At 47.2% G+C, this 22593-nt stretch overlaps 2 protein-coding genes across 3 annotated transcripts in view; one reads left to right on the plus strand and one right to left on the minus strand.

The window, feature by feature from the left end:
- ABHD17B (abhydrolase domain containing 17B, depalmitoylase) overlaps positions 1-4949 on the minus strand; it is a 59600-nt gene extending 54651 nt beyond the window's left edge. The window contains exon 1 of one of the 2 annotated variants that reach the window (XM_068236370.1): positions 4534-4949. The gene's annotated coding sequence lies outside the window, so the exon portion shown is untranslated. The remainder of the gene's footprint in view (positions 1-4533) is intronic. The other variant, XM_068236379.1, reaches the window with a different exon arrangement.
- Positions 4950-5174: 225 nt separating this feature from the next.
- C1H9orf85 (chromosome 1 C9orf85 homolog) overlaps positions 5175-22593 on the plus strand; it is a 59663-nt gene continuing 42244 nt past the window's right edge. Inside the window, exon 1 of the mRNA XM_068271410.1 lies at positions 5175-5433. Coding sequence (XP_068127511.1) covers positions 5332-5433 — 102 coding nt within the window. The 5' untranslated portion in view covers positions 5175-5331. The remainder of the gene's footprint in view (positions 5434-22593) is intronic.

Here is a 22593-nt window from a genome sequence, read left to right on the forward strand (position 1 = left end):
ATACTTTAATAAAAAGTAAGGCCCAGTGCACACCAAAACCGCTAGCAGATCCGCAATACGCTGGCAGTTTTGGGAGCTGATTTCAGAGCGATTCTAGGTATGTTTAGAGAGGTTTTCTAAACATACCTAGCGGTTTTGCGTGTGTTTTTGTGTAGTAGATTACACATATTGTTACAGTAAAAGCTGTTACAGAACAGCTACTGTAACAAAAATGCCTGGCAAACCGCTCTGAACTAGCGTTTTTCAGAGCGGTTTGCGGTTTTCCTATACTTTACATTGAGGACGAAACGCTTCCGAAAACCGCAAACGCGCAGCAGGAGGCGCGTTTGCGGCTTGGCAAAAAACGCAAACCGCCGGTGTGCACCATCCCATTGCAATACATTAGACAAGCGTTTTTAGAGGCGGATGCGGCCGGCGGATCGCTCCAAAAACCGCTCGGTGTGCACTGGGCCTTACTGTGGGTAATATCCTGTTAGATGCTCCCATCTAAAATAAAAAAATAATCACAAACCGCTACCGCTTTGCGCAAGTGATTTTACCACGATTAGCATAACTGGACACTTCCACGATTCAGAGTGATAGCGATTAGCACTTTACTAAGCAATGTACCGCAATCACTCCAGAATCGTGGCAAAAATGCAGCACCAATCACAGTCGCAAAACGCCTGTGATTGGAGCCAATCTCTGCAGTGAGAACACTGCCATAAGTTAGAACAGCACTAGCGCTTTAAAAAGCGTGAATCGCCCGCTAATCTCCCTAGTGCGAATGGGCCCTTAGACTGAGGCCTCTTTCATACTGTATGTTGGAAAACTAAGGTGCTTGTGCTGATCAGTTGTTCTGCAGCAGCGCATTGAGAGAAAGCTGAAGTTAAAATGGGTAGATGTAAACCAGCCATAGGGAAACATGGACATTCCTTTTGGGCCTATTTCCACTACACACGGATTCTGGATGTAGATAATGGACTAGGAAATTTGCCTCAGAAAAATCGCAGGGCTGGACATCAGTTGTCCATTCAGTTATAACCGACAGCAACTGACTTGGTCCTTTCACACTAAGGGCTCGTTTCCACTAGTGCGGCGTGCGTCTGAGTGGGTGGGATCGCAGGCAAATCCCATGAGCCGTGCCATGCACGGCTATGGGATTCGCAGCCTCCGTCCGCGAATTCTGCGGGAGGTTCCGGGCGAATCGCTCCCGCAAGCGATTTCGTCGCGGCCCCGTCATCCCCTATGGCAGAGTTTCCCAGTGCGAATCATGTGCGGGGAAACTTTGCAAAATCGCCGCCAAAACCGCCCTAGTGGAAACTGGCCCTAAATCAATTGCTGTCAGTTATAACTGAACGAACAACTGATGAGCAGCCCAGGTGAAAGTAATGTCCATGTTTCCCTATGGGTCAGTTCACATTATATACACTTTAACTGAAAGCTTTCTCACAAAGCACTGCCATGAAACAACTGATCAGTTAAAATGCATTCCATTTTTCAGCATCCAGTATGAAAGAGGCCACAGGGAAGCGTGGACATTACCTTGCACATCAGTTGTCCTTTCAGTTATAACTGAAAGCAATAGACAATGTAAAAGAAACCTGAGGTGACGCTCGTTTAAAATCGTGGGTGCCCACAACGCAAAAACACATTGGGCTCTATTCACAAAGATGTAAAAATACCGCAAAATTTTACCGAAAAATTTCCTCCAGCGGTAAACTCCGCATTTTTTTCCACATTGACTAATATTTTCCGCATGCGGTAAAAAAGATGCGTACACAGCCATTAAACGTGCAGAAAACATGCGGTAAAAAGGTTGCATGAAAAAGTGTTTAAAAAAAGATGTCAAAGTCCAGCAAGCACAGCCCTTAAAGAGAACCTGTACTGAGTAAAAATATTTAAAATAAACACGAGGTAACTTGAAATGAACATTACATAGTTACCTTGTCATCAGTTCCTCTCAGAAGCTCACCATTTTCTTCTGACATTAATCCCTTCCAGTTCTGACAATATTTTGTCAGATCTGAAATATCAGTTGCTGTCAGTAAAATATCAGTTGCTGTCAGTTATAGCTGAGAGGAAAACTGATGTACCAGGTAAATGTCCATGTTTCCCTATGGCTCAAGTGGGCGATGTTACAGTTTAACTGTGTGCTGACCAGAAAGCTGTTATGGGTAATGGCCATTTTCAAAATGGAGGACGGAAAATTCCCTTGATCACTGTGAATGAACAGGACGCGGGACAGGAGAAAGACACTGAGGAGTAGACTACATGGAAGGTAAGTATGATTTGTGTATGCTTATTTTGACTTTTAATTTCAGTTCAGGTTTTCTTTAAGCCTCCAGACTTCATTAAAGTCAATTGGATGCGGAATATATCACCTACTACTTGTAGGTGATAAAAAAACGGTAAATACAGACGAAATGATGCGCCTGACAATTTTTGAGAATTGAAGTTTTTATGCGGAAAGTACCGTCTTTTGCGGAAATATTTCCGCATGGATCCCGCACTTTTACCACATGCGGAAAAAAACATGCGGAAAATTTTGAAAATGTGACCTTGCCGTTGTTTTGGTCGGTAACTTCCCGCATGCAATTTACCGCATGCGGGAAGTCATTGAGAATAGAGCCCCTTATGTTTCTCAATGCACAATCACAGTGCCCTGGGTGCAATGTGCAGTTTATCCAAGTGGGGGGAATCCAACACGGCTGCTTTTCTTTATTGCTGACAATCAGCTGTTATCAGAATGCAGATTCGGCAGAGGGAAACGCTACCATTTTTTCGCAGCCTCAAGTGTGACCCTTCCCTGAAGTTTTTGTTACCACTTAGTCATAACCTATGGACAAATGATGTGCAGCACAGATGAAGGTAGTGTCCATGTTTCCCTATGGTTCAGTTCACATTATATGCAGTTTAACAATGCACTGCTATGGAGCAACTGATCAGTTACAACGCATCAGCTTTTTTTAGCGTATATAGTGTAAGGGCTGGTTCACACGGGCGTCTGCTGAGCTTTTGCTTGGCATTGCGTTCAAACGCCAGCGTTTAAAAGCTAGCTTTTGAAAAGCGTTCAAGGCTACCAGTTCTGGTCTCTGCTATTGTTTCCTCGCGTTTACTGCCTCTGAAAGCAGCATGTTGCTTTTGAGACTAGACGCAACGCTGGGATCTACTGCCAGGCTTTCATGAAAGCCTGCAAAAGCCAGCTCTAAACGCTCCCATTCACTTGCATGGGATGGCAGTAGATCCCAAAAAACGCTGCGTCTGAAACGCTGCGTTAAACGCCACAAAAACGCCCGTCTGAACCAGCCCTACAGGCCTAAGTGAACACTGAAATCTCTCACTAGCTGTCCATGATCTGATCAGTTCACCTTTATTAGCACCGAAGGCAACAGGCTCATTTGATTGCGCTTTGGTGAGCTTCGGTCTCAGCTGTAATTACTCCGTGGAGTAAGCTGGACACCATCTCCATGGAGTATGTACACTCTTTCTGACAGAAAAAATAAAATAATTGATACCAGCCATACACAGACGCATTATAGCATACAAAAGCATCAATCACACCATGATCAAGAGGGAGGGGGTGGGGGGGGGGGGGGGGGGGGCTGGGGGAAAGCTAGCGGTGAGCAACAGACCTCCAAGAGATTCAAAGTAATCAAATTGGTAGGGAAATATCTAGACATGTATACCCAGTCTCATTCACACTAGAGGCGGTTTCGGCCTTTTTTCAAGTGCAGACGATTTTTAAAAATCGCCCCCAAAACACTTGTGCAATGAATGTCTGAGACGGTTCATATCAGCGCGGTTCATGTGCTGTGTGTTCAGCAAAGCGGTGCCTGGCCCATTTTTGGGGAGATTGTGCCTCAATGGAAGGTGTAGGAAGAGCGCTAAATGCTCACAAAATCATTTTGTGGGCGCCTGAGTTTACGTTTTAAAGAATATATACATTGTATTTGTTATTTTCTGGGTCAAAGAGTTCGCTTCCTGACTTGCGTCAGGGAGTAAATTAAAAAAATGCCCGGGAAAGGCGCTTTTCACAAAAATAAAACGCCCGCCCAAGCGCCTGGAATCGGAAAAAAATATATTCACAAAAAAAAAAAAAAAAAAAAAAAAAAAAAAAAAACAAAGCGAACGCTAAACGCAATGCAACGCGAAAGAGCCCTAAGTGACATCTCACTAACAACTCATCCCAGAACAACTGATAGTGAGCTCCTCTGAGAGGACAACCGTGGAATGTAGAAAAATGTAGACATAAAAAATGTGAAATCTAGACATAAATATATGAATATATAAGTTTTGTAGAAATGAAAAACAACGATATACAGTTATTTGTTATTCAGGCAAGTAGGTTTCTGCTCTGTGTGAAGCATTTTGCAGCATAAGGAAATCATTCTCCACCACAAAGTCACTATACTTTACACTGACCATCTCTTTCTTGCTATTTGAAATGAATGCCCAGTTAGAAGTCCCCCCCCCCCCGGGGGTCACTAGAGAAACACAACACCAATGCCACAAGTCGTGTGTGGGAGGCACCACTGCCGTGCACATACTCGCCTACAGAAAGCAGCAGCTCAGATCTCACTGTCTTGGCCTCTTGGGGTCTGACGGGGGTCCAAATGACGTCACGCTGTACACACTCAATGACGTAACTGCAGATTTCCTTCTGTCCACTCTCCGCTCGTCATACCCAGGCGAGCTGCCGCAGTTCTTCTAGCATATATACAACAAGCACAATGACCAGCAGACCGCGTCCCGGAACACCCGTCTACAAGGCACAGGCTGTGGAGTCACGTCACGTCTAAGCTGCGGCACCGCGTTTTCGTTGCCTGGAGTACGTGAAGCAGCCGATCTCATCCAGCGGAGAAAGCACGGCGCAGGCGAGTGCTCGCTCACATCCACTTACCCTGGGGGATTGCGGGGAGGAGTCCCCAGGCGCTGCCGCTTCTGCTGTTAGTAGTGGGCGGAGCACTAGCGTCTCTGCCGTCCAATCAGAGCGTGAGAAGATGCCTAACATCAAAGGGCTGGTGTAGCAAGTGGAGGGCGGGGCAATGGAGAACCCCTACCAATCATGCAATAGTGCTGTTTTCTTGACGTCCAATTGGGTAAGGGGTTGACCGGTGCAATGTCAGATAATGCAGCCAGGAAGCAGCCTTTCTCACTGAGTATCACGCATGCACGGGAGCGCTAGAGAATCTGTTTCGTCGTGTGACGTAGGGAAGGTGGAGTGCTTTCATTTTACAGGCAGCTGTACTAGCCAATGAGCGAGTGAGAGCTTGAGGAACTCAGCTGCTGATAGGTGCTGGGAGAATGGGGAACTCGGTAAGGATACCTTAGTGGTACAAACTTCGCAGCATGAGTTCAGAGAGAGGAAACGTGCATCGGTCCCGGCCACAGAGACACAAGAATGTCACCGTTTTTAAAAATGACAAATATGGCAGCAGCTCTAAAACCAAGGTGAGGGGAGCTCTGTGCTGTAGAAGCGGAGTGTGTCATACAAGTGTGGAGTGATAACGTGACCGTGCAGTGCAGTGGTCCCAACCTGTCCTCTAGGCCCACCAACAGTGTATGTTTTGTAGAAATCCACAGTTATAAGATCTGCTGATACACTAATTACCCCACTTGTGAATGTTTATAGTGTCCCGCAAAATGTACTGTTGGTGGGCCTTGAGGACAGGGTTGAGGAACTATGCAGTGTAGTAAGGGGCGGGGGCATGGAAGCTGCCATGTTGCTTTTTGAACAGTGCCATTTCCCTGTCTGTCCTGGTAATGCCAGTGTGGTAGCATATTTTGCAACCTATCAGTATTTACATCCTGTAGGACTGGGGTCATACCGCCGTGCTTGAAAGTTCTAGAAGGCTGAATTATCATAATTAAACACAGTTTGTAGTTAGATACACTATGCCTGGAAATAACCCATATACCATGTGCTGTTTGGGCTCAGACACGCTATAACCAATTTTATGAGCTCTTTTTGGCCATCAGAGCTTTCTGAGTGTTATTTAAAATACACTTGCATTAAAATTGTGGTAAAATTGCATGAGTTTAAAGGAAACCAGAGACCAAAAAAAAAGTTTTATACATACCTGGGTCTTCCTCCAGCCCCATGTGCACGGTTTGCTCCCACGCTGCCGTCCTATGCTGCCTGCAGCTCCGGTATTGGGTCCCGTTAGTGCTGCCAGTCTGCGCAAGAGAAATGCCTCCCATACGTATCTCTCTGGCGGCACTTCCTCTTGTGCAGACTGGCAGAACTAACGGGACCCAATACCACAGCTGCATGCAGCGGAGGACAGCAGCGTGGTAGCGATCCATGTGCATGGGGCTGGAGGATACCACAGGTATGTATAAACCTTTTTTTTATTTGGTCTTGGTCCACTTTTTAATAACTTAAGGCCCAGCGGGTTTTCTCATCATCGGTGCTGCGTGGGCTCTAGAGCCCGCAGCACCGATCAGGATTCTAGCCGGGCGATCAGACTTCCCAAGACTCCCCCCCCCCCTCCTTTCCCCACTAGGGGGATGTCCTGCTGGGGGGGTCTGATCGCCGCCGGCTATTACGGAGTAGCGGGGGGGGGCTCCTCAAAGCCCCCCTCCGCAGCCATTTTCGCCCTCCCTCCGCTCACCTCCCTCTTCATCTGTAATGCGCAGGACGAAAGTCCGTCCTGCGCATCCTAGGATAGGCTTTAGCCTATCATATGCTGGCGATCCCCGGCCAATCAGAGGCCGGGGATCGCCGATCTGCCTTTACGGCGCTGCTGCGCAGCAGCGCCATATGATGTAAACAGCCAGGATTTCTTCCCCGCGTGTTTACATTTTGCTGGCGAGCCGCGATCGTCGGCTCTCCGGCTGTTTACGGAGACAGCCTCTGTGAACTGGCATGGAAAGGCCGCTCGATTGAGCGGCCGTTTCCATGCTATACCACTAACGACCCGCCGACGCCTATCGGCGTTAGGCGGTCGTTAACCCCCCCTGGCGGTTTGCAAAAAATCCGCCAGGGGGCAGCAAATCTTTTTTTTTTATTTTTTTTTTTTTTTTTTCATGTAGCGAGACAAAGTCTCGCTACATGATAGCCGCTGCTCAGCGGCATCCCCCCAGCCCCTCCGATCGCCTCCGGCGATCGGAGATCAGGAGATCCCGTTCAAAGAACGGGATCTCCTGGAGGGCTTCCCCCGTCGCCATGGCGACGGGCGGGATGACGTCACCGACGTCATCGACGTCGTGACGTCAGAGGGGACTCCGATCTGCCCCATAGCGCTGCCTGGCACTGATTGGCCAGGCAGCGCACGGGGTCTGGGGGGGGGGGGGGGGCGGCCGCGGCGAGAGGAATTGCGGCGGATCGGCGGGTAGCGGCGGCGATCAGATGCTACACGCAGCTAGCAAAGTGCTAGCTGCGTGTAGCAAAAAAAAAATTATGCAAATCGGCCCAGCGGGGCCTGAGCGGTGCCTCCCGGCGGCATAGCCCGTGCTCAGCACGGGCTTACCGCCAGGGAGGTTAAGTGGTTAATGTACTTAACATTAGTCATAGATCAAGTGAGCTGACCATAATAAGCACATACTTTTTTCAGGTACATGATCTAGACACTGCTAAAGCCTTATGCTGGGCATACACGGTACGATTTGTACCGAGCGGCTCGATTCCGGCTCGTCCCCACGGGCGCCTGGATCGATTCCCGCTCGTCCCCGTGGGCGCTTCTTATCTTCTGTTCGTTTTCTTCTATTGTTCTACCCACGGTATTGAGCACGGAATCGATCCGGCGGGTGATCGGGCACGTCAGATTTTATCAATCGAGCCATCAGCAGCTCGATTGAGCGGTACTAAAAAAGTACAGTGTATGCTCAGCATTAACCTCCTTGCCAGTCATCTCGAGCTGAGCTCGGGGTAACTCGCACTGGAGGATTGCTCTGGCTCTGCTGGGCCGATTTTCGCAATTTTTTTTTCCTACATGTGTAGTACGCGGCCACCGCCCTGAACCGCCCTCCCCCCCCCCCCCCCCCCAGACCCCTGCGCAGCCTGGCCAATCAGTGCCAGGCAGTGCTGAGGGGTGGATCTGGATTCCATCTGACGTCCATGATGTCATTGCGATCAGCGCCATAGCGACGGGGGAAGCCAAGTAGGAAAATCCATTCTGAACGGGATTTCCTGCTTGCGCAGATCGTCGGAGCCGATCGGAGAGGGTGGGGGGATGCCGCTGCTCAGCGGCCATCCTGTGGCTAGCGCTAGGCTAGCTACATCATTTAAAGAGAACCCGAGGTGGCATTCCATTACGTTAGTGGGGCACAGAGGCTGGTTGGGAACACTAACACCAGCCTCTGTTGCCCCATCATGTGCCTCATAGACACCCCTGCTCACCGCTGTGGCCCCCGCAGTGCTGGCGACACGCAGCGTGTCGCCAGCACAATGTTTACCCTAGCACTGTCTGTCAGCGCCGCTCCTCCGCATCGCCGCTACCCGCCCGCGTCCCTTACCTCCTATCAGCGGGAGGGAAGGGACATGGGCGGGTAGCGGAGGAGGCGGGGGAGCGGCGCTGACAGACAGCGCTAGGGTAAACATTGTGCTGGCGACACGCTGCGTGTCGCCAGCACTGCGGGGGCTACAGCGGCGAGCAGGGTTTTTTTTGAGGCACACGATGGGGCAACAGAGGCTGGTGTTAGTGTGCCCAACCAGCCTCTGTGCCCCACTAACGTAATGAAATGCCACCTCGGGTTCTCTTTAAAAAAAAAAAGTGCTGCGCCGCCCCCTTGCCGACATAATTGAAATGGCAAGGGGGTTAAGGTGGCCATACACTCGTTAGATTAGCAGCAGATAGATTTATGATCTATCTGATGTGTTTAGGAACATTTTATTACTAGGAACAGATTTCCAAACGATTTCAGTTTGAAATCTATTGAAAATCGATCTGATGGCATTTTTTTGCCATCAGATTTCCATTAGGGCCAATGCAAAATGCTAAGCAATCTCAACAGATCGACCTAGATTTTCCAGCCTGCCAGATCGATTGAAATCGGCCACAAATCGGTCGATTGGTCAATCGATTTGCAGTCGACCAGTCGATCGACCGATTTTCATCGATAGGCCAAAAATCGGCTGAGTGTATGGGCCCCTTAAAGGGATACTTAAGTCAAAAAAAATATATAATTTTACTCACCTGGGGCATCCCTCAGCCCCCGGAAGCTGTATGGTGCCCTCACAGCCTCGCTCCGATCCTCCTGTCCCTGCCGGCGGCTACTTCCGGGTTCGGCGACAGCCGCTGACAGGCTGGGAACGCGAGTGAATCTCCGCGTTCCCACCCGCTATATCACCCTCTATGCTGCTATTGCTATGATTGCGGACCACACTGGGTCCGAAACATGTCAGCATTGTGCATGTTCGCCTGTATGGGATAAGTCCTGAATAAACTTTGGAGACATTGGGCTCTATTCTCAAAGACTTCCCGCATGCGGTAAAGTACATGCGGGAAATTTGCACCCAAAATACCGTCAATTCTGCATTCTCTAAATTTTCCGCATGTTTTTCCCGCATGCGGAAAAAGTGTGGTAAAAGTGCGGGATTCATGCGGAAAAGTTTCCGCAAAAGTCGGTATTTTCCGCAATAAAAGATCAATTCTCAAAAATGTTCAGGCGCACCATTTCGTCGTTAATTACCGATTTTTTTTATCACCTACAAGTAGTAGGTGATATATTCCGCATCCCATTGACTTTAATGAAGTCTGGAGGCTTAAGGGCTGTGCTTGCTGGACTTTAACTTTTTTTTTTTTAAACACTTTTTCATGCGACCTTTTTACCGCATGATTCCCGCATGAATAATGGCTGTTTCCGCATCTTTTTTCCCGCATGCGGTAAACATGCGGAAAATGTTCGTGAATGCTGAAAAAATGCGGAGTTTACCGCTGGCGGGAATTTAGCGGTAAAATTTTGCGGTACTTTTGGCTCTTTGAGAATAGAGCCCATTAAAGCGGACCTACTTGTTTCCTTTTTCCAGTTCCAGTATTTGGCTCAGGACGCCTAGGTCCAGCTCTGTCCCTTGTCGGAGTGTAGCGGTATATACCTTCACCGGTTTCACCAAGTGTTGGTGCCCGTCTCCAAAGCTGTGGCACTCGTGCTGATGCAAATCCATATCTGAATCCCCATTCCCATGCCTTGTCAATGTGATTCGCATCTACTACAAAAAAAAAAAAAAAAAAAAATAGGCAACAAGATTTCTCTGCACTTGAATCTGAACCATCCTAATTCAATAGGCAGCATTTCTACTTCAAAATTTATGTGCGGTAACATGGGGTGGATCATGACCAGTGGAAACTAGTGTGTGTTTGTGTTGAGCAAGAATCAGATTGTACCTTTGTATTCAACTACCCCCCTCATTTATGCAGGTCTCTTCCAGGCTGTGGAGTCAGCACATAGAACATTTAATGCCAATTCCTTTAAGTACCTATCAATATGCAAAATAAATGACCAATTTACTAATCATGTATTTATCAATTGCAAGTACTGGTATGTAACATACCAAGCATCACTGCCAAAGTAAATGATTGGAATTCATTTTAGAACACTAAGGGCCCGTTTCCACTATCGCGGAAACGGCCGCGAATCCGCAGAGTTTCCCCGTAGGCAAATCACGCGGGGAAACTCTGCCATAGGGGATAACGGCGCCGCCGGCCGAATCGCTTGCAGCAGCGATTCAGCCGGAATCCCCTACAGAATTTGCGGCGGAGGCTGCGATTCCCATAGCCGTGCATGGCACGGCTCATGGGATTCGCCTGCGATCCCGCCCACCCGCTCAGTGCCGGCGTGCGTCTACGAGATTAACAGGAGGCTGAAGGTGGTGAATTTACCATCCGTCAGCTGCTCCTGTGCACCAGCTGGCTGCTTGCTGGCACTCGGTACACCATCTGAACTAAATAAGTTTATCTTAAGCCTTATCTACACGGTACAATTTTCTGCCAGATCGACGGATCTATTAGATAATTTCCAATTATCCGATAATTCCGATAGATATTGCATTCGATTTTGGGTCCTTATCAATGCAAAATGTATCGCAAAATTGATCAGAAACAATTTGGACGTCTACACACAATGCAATTTCTTATCAGATCACCGGCCGATCTGATGGAAAATTGTACCGTGTAGATGAGGCTTTAGTCTCACCAGACCACAGGACGTAGTTTCACGCAATCCATGCCCTTAGTCTGTTAGGGCTCGTTTCCACTATAGCGAATGCCCGCATGCGGATTCGCATAGTCAATGTAAGTGGATGGGGCTGTTTCCACTTGTGCGGCGGCGGGATCGTTTTTCGGTGCGGCAGAAATCTGCACGGCGGAGCCGTCAGATTTCGCATGCGGGAGGAATGCGGGCGAATCGCCGCTAATGCATTTAATAGGGAAATCACATGCGGCTTTGTCATGCGGATTTCCCCGCGATTTCGCGTGCGATTTAGCATGGTTTGCTATGGAGCTTTACTCAGGCAGTGACATGGTTAAATTCGCCTGGCTCCTTGCCATGCGAAATCGCATGCGAAATCGCGGCTAAATCCGCATGCGGAAACGCAGCCGCATGCGATTTTCTTCTGCGGTGGAATTAAGGCGATTCCGCACCGCAACAGTGGAAACGAGCCCTTAGTCTTCAACAAACTGCTTGTGGGCTTTATTGTGCATCATCTTTAAATTGATCCCATGGGATCAAAATCAGAGACCTACTGTAAGAGAGGGAAGCCTCAGGAGCGTTCTGAGGCTTCCCTTGCTAATCTGTAACCTCCCCTCCATATCGGGGTTGCGCAGCTTCTTCCTGAAGTGGGGCCACACAGTAGCTGTGCGAGCCCGCGGCTTTGGCTTAGTGTGCATGCTGGGTTGGCTATTGTGCGGCCATGCTGGAGGAAGAGGAGCTGGGCGGCCCGAAAAGGTTAGCGACAATGCCTTGTCGCTTATTTTTTTGGGGGGGAGGGGGGGGGCGGCACGCTCAGGCAGGGGACATCAGAGCAGAGAGGGAAGCCTCAATAGTATCCTAAAGCTTCCCTCTCTTTAGGCAAGTATCTCATTTTGTACCTGAGCTTCGGATCGGGTACTCTTTAAACCCAGTTCACATGGGGGTCCCGTGGGCATCTTTAAATGCTTTTCTGCAAGCATGCATAAAAGCATTTGGCAGTTTCGGCCGCAACTGGCCTTTTTCACTCCCGCAGGGACACAAGGATGTGCAGTGGGAAACGACCCTGGAAGCAAACCGTTGCTTCCAGACTCACTTCAAATGACAGAGAAAAATAGGGATCAAAAGGCAGCGTTCACTTAAAGGGAACCACCTATTTTGGTTCCTGGACGTAGAAACTACGTCCAGGAACCATGCGCGCTCCCGCGGCCGATCGCGCTCCCGGCCGCGGATTCGGTAGCCAGGCAGTCAGTGAATTGGGCTACGGTGCCCGATCACTGATTCCTCTCCCCCGCTGAAAAAGCGACAGCTTCTCTCGGAAGCTGCGCCTTTTCTGGCTGTTCCCTCCCCGATGCGTCACTCTAAGCGTGTGTTACGCTTAGAGTGACGTCATGTAAACAAACTCATGGCCGCCATGTTGTTGCCAAAAAGTAATACTACAACTGAAAATAAAAAAAAATGAAAATCAACACACATTTACATTACAAACCTATTGTTTACCTCCCACCCTCCCAAAACTACCCAAATAAAATGTTTACTATAAAAAAAAAAAAAAATTACAATAAAAAAAAAAACATGTAAATATTTACCTAAGGGTCTAAACTTTTTAAATATCAATGTAAAGATGAAATATTTCTATATTTTTTTATTTTAAACTTGTAAATAGTGATAGATGCAAAACGGAAAAAATGCACCTTTATTTCCAAATAAATAAATAATAAATATTGTCGCCATACATTGTGATAGGGACATATGGGCAAATACAATACGTGAGTTTTAATTATGGAGGCATGTATTATTTTAAAACTGTAATGGTTGAAAACTGAGAAATAATGAATTTTTCCATTTTTTTCTTATTTTTCCTGTTAAAATGCATTTACAGTAAAGTGGCTCTTAGCAAAATGTACCCCCCAAAGAAAGCCTAATTGGTGGTGGAAAAAACAAGATATAGATCAGTTCATTGTGATAAGTAGTGATAAAGTTATAGGCTAATGAATGGGAGGTGAACATTTCTCACGTGAAAACGACGGAACCTGAATGGGTTAACTGAGAGGGATATAGATGTTTCCTTTTAACCACTTAATGACAACCAGACTTATAATTACGTCTAGCTAGAGCAGGCATAGGCAAACTTGGCACTCCAGCTGTTAAGGAACTACAAGTCTCACAATGCATGGCAGGAGTCTTGACAGCCACAGTCATGCCTCATAAAGGCAAATGCATTGTGGGACTTGTAGTTCCTTAACAGCTGGAGGGCCAAGTTTGCCCATGCCTGTGCTAGAGCCTCTTAATGGCTCCACTGTGCGTGTGTGCGCTCCCGCACATGTGTTCCCGTGCACGTGAGATTAGTGAGGAAAAAAACCCTGAAAAAATACACATTTATTTCCAAATAATATATTGTCACCATAGTTTGTACTAGGGACATAATTAAAATCTTGTGATAACTAGGACAAATAGGCAGATAAAATGTGTGTGATTATGTACAGTAGCAGTGTTTATATTAAAACTATAGGGGATAAAATTTGAGAAATAGTGTATTTTTTCATTTTTTTCCTTGTTTTTCCCTTTAAAATGCATAGAAAATAAAGTAATTACTGAAAACAAATATCAACCCCAAAAAGCTTAATTGGTGTTGACAAAAACAAGATTCATTGTGATTAGTAGTGATTAAGCAATTGGCAAATGAAAGGGATGAGCACTGAAAGGTGAAAAGCGCTCGTCTGTTAGGGTAAAAATCGCTTTGGGGTGAAGTGGTTAAATAATACCAGTTGCTTGGCAGTCCTGCTGATCTCTTTGGCGGCAGTAGCGGTTGAATCACACCTGAAATAAGCATGCAGCTAATCCAGTCTGACTTCAGTCAGAACACCTGATCTGTATGCTTGTTGAGGGGCTGTGGCTAAAAGTATTAGAGACACAGGATCAGCAGGAGAGTCAGGCAAGTGGTATTCTTTTAAAAGGAAAAATCCATATCCTCCTCAGTTTAGGTTCCCTTTAAACAAAGAGCAAAGCTCCAACGTTTACTGCCTGGCAAGTGTCCATGTAAACTGGGCCTCAGAAGAGGTTTCCTTCTGCAATTACAGCTATGCAGATCCATTTGATGCAATGTGCCGCGTATATCCTGAGCACCCACAGGATGACCCAGCCTACCACCCTTTCAACTTTTGCATCAGTGTTGCTAGCACTCATGTCTATTTGCAAAAGACAACCGGATTTATAAGGGTTGAGTTGACCAAACGAGAAAGTCCATAGGGAAATTTCACTAACGTGATTAGGGGGACAGCACCCTCTCGAACTTCTAGATTTCAGATAGGTTGTAGCAATAATAGAGCAGGAGAGATTGGCAGTGATTCCAGACAGATGCTGCACCAGTATTAACTACCTGCATAGATGTGCAGAGCTTGAAAAACAGGCAAATTACACAACTTGCATTCAAAACAGACACAGCAAAGGAGGGCCTTCAGCATAAATGCACATCTATGCAGGTAGTTAATACTGGTGCAGCGTCTTTCTGGAAGCGCTCCCAATTTATCCTGCTGTACAAAACAAACATCAGTATACTTATGGCTAGCTGCATCCATGTGCTTCAGTTTGCATTCATATTTTTAGATTAGTGATTAGTGCATAATTTGCATATGTTTTATATTCAAGGTGTGTACTTTAGGTTTAATTTGCAGCCCAGGAGCGCTGTCAATTGTTTGCTGTAGCAATGTAAGACTTGACAGGTTATGTCCTCACTCAGTCTCTATGCCCCAATTTATTACCGCAGCTCTGAGCCCGGCTCAGGTCTTCACCTATAGACAAGCCCCCACGTGAACAGGACACATTATTTGTCTCCTGACTACTGTTACCCCCAGCTCTTTGCATGCAAGGCATACAAACTGATATAGAGAGGAATAACCTGTTAGAGTCCTAATGAGGCTAGTAACACAGTTCTACAGTTCAGCAGTATCACACAGGGTTATTACCTGGATTCAGAGGGATGAAGCAATCAGCGTCATTTGTCAGTAATGGCAGAGATATTGATTGCAGATTCTCCAGTATCAAGAGAGGGATCAAGCAATCCGCAGGCAACGTCAGGTAATAGGTAAACCAGGTTTGATACAGTTCAAACAAGTCTTCATGCAAAGTTATTCAACAGGTAATGGATGATCCAGGTTATGAGATGGTTCAAACATATCTGCATTCAGTGTTATGCAACAGGTAATAGATGATGCAGGTAATATATGATAAAGTTTATATGAGACTGAATGCACACTGTGCAGTTGGCTGATAAGGAAAGTAGGATTATACTTATCGTCCAGTTCAAGAAGTATGCAAGGGATATCCAATAACAAGCAAAGGTCTGTCCAGGTGGCAAGCGAGGGGTGTCCAATAACAGGCAAGATTGGTTCAGGCAGCAGGTAAGGATTTCCAGGAATAAAGCAGAGGTTAACCACCCTGGCGGTATTGACGAGCTCAGCTCGTCCTGGAAAAACTTGCTGAAAGCGGTATTGACGAGCTGAGCTCGTCAATACCGCCAGGGAGAGTTCTTGTTTCTCTTCCCCGCCGGCTGCACTTTTCTCTCATCGGAGGGATTCCCCAGGGTGGCTGTATGCCTGTCAGCACGCTGTGGGTAGCGATCTGTGCTACCCACAGCGTGCAGAACTAGCATCCAGCCACCCTGGGAATCCCTGTGCAGCCGGCGGGGCAGAGAATGTGTGGGGCTGTGCAGGGCTTCCCCTTCTGTGCCGGCGGGTGGCTGGTGCGAGGATCCCCTCTGTGGGGGGGGGGTCCTCTTCTGTGCTGGCTGTTAGTGGCAGGCGGCGATCCCCTGATCCCCTGTGAGGGGGGGAATCCCCATACTGTGCGTGCGGGTGGCTGGGTGGCCCTTCTCTGTGTGTGAGTGGGGGGGGGTGTATAATCCTTCTAAGGGGGCTAGTCGTGGTCAGTCGGGGACACCCCCTCCTGTGGTGGGGGGGAGGTGGGTGTCCCCATCTATGCAGGCTGTGGGTGGCCTCTCCCTCCTCTTCCCCCATCCCTCCCTCTCTGTCCCCCGTGCCCCCCCTCACCCCTGATCCTGTGTCTCTTCCCCCCCGATCCTGTGTCTCCCCCCTGTCAGAAGCCCTGCTTCACTCACCTGAGGGCTTTCTCCTGCGCCGGCCGCGATGGACACCCTCCTCCTCCATCGCCGAAGTCCCGGTCTGTGTTATTACAGTACGCGGCTTGGTGACGTCACCAAGCTGCGTACTGTAATTACAGAGAACACGAGACTTCGCGATGGAGGAGGAAGTGTGCCGCTTCCGCCGCAGGAGAAAGCCCTCAGGTGAGTAGATCAGGGCTTCTTACAGGGGGGAGACACGGGATCGGGGGGGGGGAGGGGAGAGACACAGGATCAGGGGTGAGGGGGGGGGGGCACGGAGGACAGAGAGGGAGGGATGGGGGAAGAGGAGGGAGAGGCCACCCACAGCCCGTATAGATGGGGACCCCCACCTCCCCCCCCACCACAGAAGGGGGTGTCCCCGACCGACCACGACTAGCCCCCATAGAAGGGGATACCTGCCCCTTCCCCCCCCCCAATGCACACACAGAAGGGCCACCCGGCCACCCACACGCACAGTATGGGGATTCCCCCCCCCCCCCACAGAGGGGATCCCCGCCGGCCACTACCAGCCAGCACAGAAGGGGAGCCCCCCCCCCCCACACAGAAGGGACACCCGGCCACAGTTAGGGGGCATCGGGGGCAATGGGGTTGGGGGGGGGGGCAGTGGCACCCGCAAACCTAGCTCCCTATACATATGACTCCCTAGACCTGGCTGCACATCTGTCTCCTATACACCTGGCTGCACATCTGTCTCCTATACACCTGGCTGCACATCTGTCTCCTATACACCTGGCTGCACATCTGTCTCCTATACACCTGGCTGCACATCTGTCTCCTACACACCAGCAAACATCTTGCTCCCTATATACCTGGCAAAACATCTGGCAAACTATTCCTGGCTAATACATCTGGCTAACTATTCCTGGCTAATACATCTGACTAACTATTCCTGGCTAATACATCTGGCTAACTACACCTGGCTGCACATCTGGCTAACTACACCTGGCTGCACATCTGGCTAACTACACCTGGCTGCACATCTGGCTAACTACACCTGGCTGCACATCTGGCTAACTATACCTGGCTGCACATCTGGCTAATACATCTGGCTATACATCTGGGTCTTATACTCACCATTGGCATGCTGATCCCTCGTCGCGTGCCTCTGATAGCTTCCCCAGTGCCTTCTTCCATGTCCCTTGGCGGATTTTGCTTCTCCCTTGGCGATCACATGTCCCCCGTCGATCGGTGTTGATGGCACCAATGTCACACAGCATCATCAAAATCTCGCAGCAAACACTTTTTTTTTTTATTGAATTCAATACAATAACCTGTATTGAATTCAATATAAAAAAAATGATTGCAAAAAAAAAAAATTAGTTGAAAACTATTGGAAATTAATTGAACCACTTTTTGCACAGAAATCCTGGGGAAATAGAATGCCAGGGTGGCTACTCACAACATACAAGAGTAGTCCAATACAAGCCAAGGTCAATATCCAGCGTATCATTAACAATTGAGTGCGCACCCAGCAACTAGCCAAAGCTATGCTTATCACGGGCGATGACTGGGAACACTCTGCAGATTTAAATACAATACATCATCCAATCAATGGCCGGCCACACTCCGCACATCCAATCGCACAGTAAGGCCCTGCCTAGGTGTCAGCTGACACCGCTCTGTCAGCTGACTATTGTTTACCTTTGCAGAGGGCTAACTGGGAACGCGCCCCCGCCTATCAAAATGTGCGGCCTGTGAGTCACCGGCAGCGTAATCAGCGGGGAACAAGCGCCGAGACCCGGAAGCTGCAGATTCTACCCGGGTCTCGGCGGAATCAATAACTTTAACAGGTATATTCCTTATAAGCAATAATACACCCACACTATTTGGCCAATTAGAATCCTTCAAGTTGTAGACATTCTTGTGATTGGAGAATGTTTCCCTATGGACATTCTCGTTTGGCAACCTCAACCAAACTAGCTCCAGACAACCTCTGGATATTACACTAAGCACATGGCTTCCACTCCTTTGGTCGACCAAGGCCTAGTTGAACCTGTCCTGTTAAACCGCTGTATGATCTTTGCCACATCATCTTATAGCCTAAGCCAGTGATTGCTAACCTTGGCACTCCAGCTGTGACAAAACTACAAATCCCATCATGCCTCTGCCTCCCTGAGTTATGCTTAGAGCTGTCAGAGTATTGCAATGCCTCGTGGGACTTGTAGTTCCACCACAGCTGGAGTGCCAAGGTTAGCCATCACTGGCCTAAGCCATCTTTATGATGGGGAACTATTCCTTTGCTGCTTTCACAGTGGGACGTTACAGGCGCACGTTAGAGCAGCCTGTAACGCAGCCCAACTCACAGTAATGGAAAATCAATGGGCTGTTCACAGTGCCCACGTTGCGTTACAGTGTAACGTTGCACGTTTAATGAAAGTGCAGCATGCTGTGCGTTATAGGAGGTTTTAGCCGCGTTAGACTGTTTGCACATGCTCAGTAAGGGGAGAGTCCGCTATTGTTCCTAGCCACATGTCTAATTAATATTCACTGCACTGTAGTGTTGTCCAGATCATGAACGATTCGGATCTTTGTTCCGGATCTTTTTTGTGAGTCGAATCATCCGGATCATCACAATGAACGATTCGGTTCACAGTGGATGTCTGGAAGAAACAGGAACTGCAGCTTCTGTGCACAAGCACAATCTTCCTGCTGCATCTCTTCCTTCCCCATTAGCACCCTCAATGTTCCCTCATTCTCCTGCACCTCTCACTCTGCTGCACCCCTGCTTCCTGCTTCCCTAGTAAAATGATTCAAAGATTCGGTTCAAAGATCTGGATCTTTTCAATGATCCAATTCGAATCATTGAAAAGATCCGGACTTCCCAGTATAGAACGTAAACGGCGCAGCAAGAGCCGCATAGCGCGGCTCAATCTGCCGTCCGACTTCAACACCACCATGCGTTGTGTTAGCGGCACGTTATGCGACCTTAACGTCCCCTAAAACGCAACGTCTTGGTGTGAAAGAGGCCTTAAGATCCTCAGAGTTCTCTGGCATTAGGTGTCCTGTTGAACTTCCAGTGACTGGGATGAGAGAGTGTGAGATTGCCAACACAATATTTATCACTGCTCCCGATTAACACCTGAGACCTTGTAACGCTAATAAGACCCTGGTGTAGGTAAAAATGTTTAGTTGGGTTAGAATTTTTACATTTTTCACTTTTGTTGCCAAAGGTTTAGACATCAATTGCTGTGTGTTGAGTAATTTGGTGGGCCAGCAAATTTACGCTGTTATACAAGCTGTACACTGTGTCATATCTTTAGTGTAAAAGATATAATAAAATATTTACAAAAAATTGAGGGATGTACTCACTTTTGTCAGATACTCTAAATAATTGTATCTGTAGGAGTATTCATAAATAGTATATATAATTATTTTGAGGACTCAAAATGTTCAATACTCTGTAGTTTCAGCTTGTTGCTTGTAGCGCCTGCATATCAGACGACAATGGAGGAGTAGAGGATAGACTCAATAGTGGCAGTGTAGAAGTAGGTCATCAGTTTCCATGGCATTCCAAACTTCCTCAGTTGCCTCAGGAAGAACAACTTTTGCTGAGACTTTGTCTGGACCTTGGAGGTGTTCTCTCCCCACTTGAAGTCGTTGGTGATAGTGGCATCTAGGAACCGGATGCTCAACACCCTGGAGACATCTCTGCCTTCGATGGAGACTGGGTTTAGTTCGGGAGGGCACCTTCTAAAGTCGACTATCAATTCAACATTTGTTTCTGCGTTGAGTACAAGCTGGTTGTACTTGCACCATTTGCAAATGTGCTCAATCTCGTTTCCATCGCTACCAGTGAGTTCAAAAATGGTGGTGTCATCTGCAAATTTGATGGCCTTGACAGAGTCAGCAGATAAGGTACAGCTATTAGTGTACAGGGAGAACAGGATTGGGGACAGTACATACCCTTGCCTATGTTTGTCTCTCTTTCCAGGGAGGTACAGCTGCCAAGCTTGACTAGTTGTGTCCTATTGGTGAGGAAGTCTTTAATCCAAACGCATAGCGTGAGGTCAAGACCAAGTTGTGGAAGAAGTGAGTGAAGCTTAAATTGAACAAAATTTAATTGTCCAAAGGAGCAGCTTTTTACTCCACATCTGAAGTAATCCATTTACTGAAGAAAAAAGACACTCCTATATCACAGTCTCTGTTAGAAATCCTGTGGAGTGTTTTACATGCAGGTAAACAGAAGAGCTTTCCTTTTTTTCGGCAATAGTTGCATTTCTCCATCAGTAATGCCTTATTGATGAGGGGGTAGATTCCAGAATATGTGTGTGTGTGTGTGTGTGTATGTATGTATGTATGTATGTATGTATGTTTATTTATTTAATTTTTATTTATTTTTTTATCACACACATACTTTCTCTCTGATCAGATCTGACTGAGAGACTGAGATAATTGCTCTTTTTTTTCCCATGAAATTCTTTTAACAACCATTGGTGACTGAGCTTGAATCTGGTTGCTGTTGAACAGTATACAGTATACTGTATTTCTTCAGAGACAAAGCTCATTGTAGTCTGTCCCTGCCAATGCAGTCGTTTGTCTCATGGTCTTCTGGATAGGCAGATCTAATTTTATCTGTCAGACCCTGCTGTGAAAGGATTTTGCTTTTGGGTAATATGACTGAATTTTGTTTAAACACGATTATAGCGGCCCCAGGCCCTCACACAAAGCAAAGCACATTGTGAGCATTTTTATATTCATTCATTGTTCCTGTGCGTATTGATGTCAGTGATGATAAAATAATCAAGAGATCTGGAACAAAACAATAGATTTTTTTCTAGTTAAATTTGTAATACTAATCCTGAATATTTTGTTTCTATGTTACTAGCAGATAGAAATAGAGGACAGAAAATAGTTTGAATGAAAAATTGCTGCGATTTTGCGATCGCATACACGAAAATCGTGGCAATTTCTACTGTGTTTTTGATGAAAGTGAAAGGCAGCGATTTAAAAAAAACACTAATCAATCGCCAAACGCTCAGAAAAATGCTTCGAGTTTGAATGGTCCCTCAAGGTGGTCATACATCAGGCGACTTGGTAGCTGATTGACCATCTAATTTGATTATTATAATCGAATTGGATGAAAATCAGTGGCAGCAAGAGCACGCCCGATCAACGATGCAACCAATTTGGGATGAAATTGGTTGCATGTATTGATCAACCATGCTGCAAGATGTAAGGCCGTCATGCTTGTTTGGGTGCATGGCTGTAACTGCATGCGATATCTAGATGAATGGCAGATGCGGCCCTGGTGTGTGCGCGTACGAGAGGATTCGCAGCCGGAAGATTGGGGCGCAGGATACAGCCATTATATGGCTTATCCTGCTGCTGCACAAGTCCCGGAAACGTTAATTGCTATTCCCCCTCTAGGTCCACGTGGATGGTGGGGAATTATGTAATTCAGCTTCCAGCAATTGCTGGCGGACGAATTAGTGTTTTAAAAGTAACTTTAGCTCCCTCTTCTGACAGCGCCGAAGTTACTCACTGTGCGCCGTTATAGCCGTAATTCCTACATTACACGATATAATTACATTATATCGTGGCGCCGGCTGCGCCCAAGTCTCTTGCGCTGTTATTACAGCGCTCGCGTTTGTACATTGTGTGTGTGTGTGTGTGTGTGTGTGTGTGTGTGTGTGTGTGTGTGTGTGACACACGTCACACACATGGCCATGTATGTATATGAGAACGAAGCATGAAGCCAGCGGTGGACACAACTGGTAAAGTATTCACGTACAGACACCAGGGGGCACATTTTACTAGAGAGAGGCAGTGCCAGAGGTGGCAGATGTGGCGTCACAAGGCCGATTCCTGAGAGCTTTCATACTGAAATTGTGATTGGGAATCAGCCTGCAGTGTATGGGCAGGCAACAGAAATCTCTCCGATCAGAGAGATCTGTCTCTTGGTCGATCTGCTTATACATCATCTGATGTATGGGCACCTTTAGAGAACAATGAAGGTTTATGGCATGATTAAAGTACAGGTGTACTCATAACAAAGCAGGACTTAAATGTCTTACAATTGCCCCACCCCCATCAGTAATGCAATATACTTGCATTATGTATTTTTAGCACATTTTAGGATCTCATCATTTATGCACCACACTGATAGCATAGAATCCTTACTCTCACTGTAATACAGGTGCAGTGCTACTATATTCAGCTTTTTATAAATTGTGCCAATCAGATCCCTTTTATTTGATGTTTAGTCATAGTGTAGTTATCTGTGTATCCTCCCTCTACATTAGGAGAAGAGTAGAACATACTCTTTCTGTGCACTGATGAACCTACTCCTAGCAGACCCAGGAAATAGAACACTTACACATGAGATTTGAATTTCTTTCTGTACAATG

This window comes from Hyperolius riggenbachi, chromosome 1 (genome assembly GCF_040937935.1).
Source record: "Hyperolius riggenbachi isolate aHypRig1 chromosome 1, aHypRig1.pri, whole genome shotgun sequence".
Lineage (NCBI taxonomy): Eukaryota > Metazoa > Chordata > Amphibia > Anura > Hyperoliidae > Hyperolius > Hyperolius riggenbachi.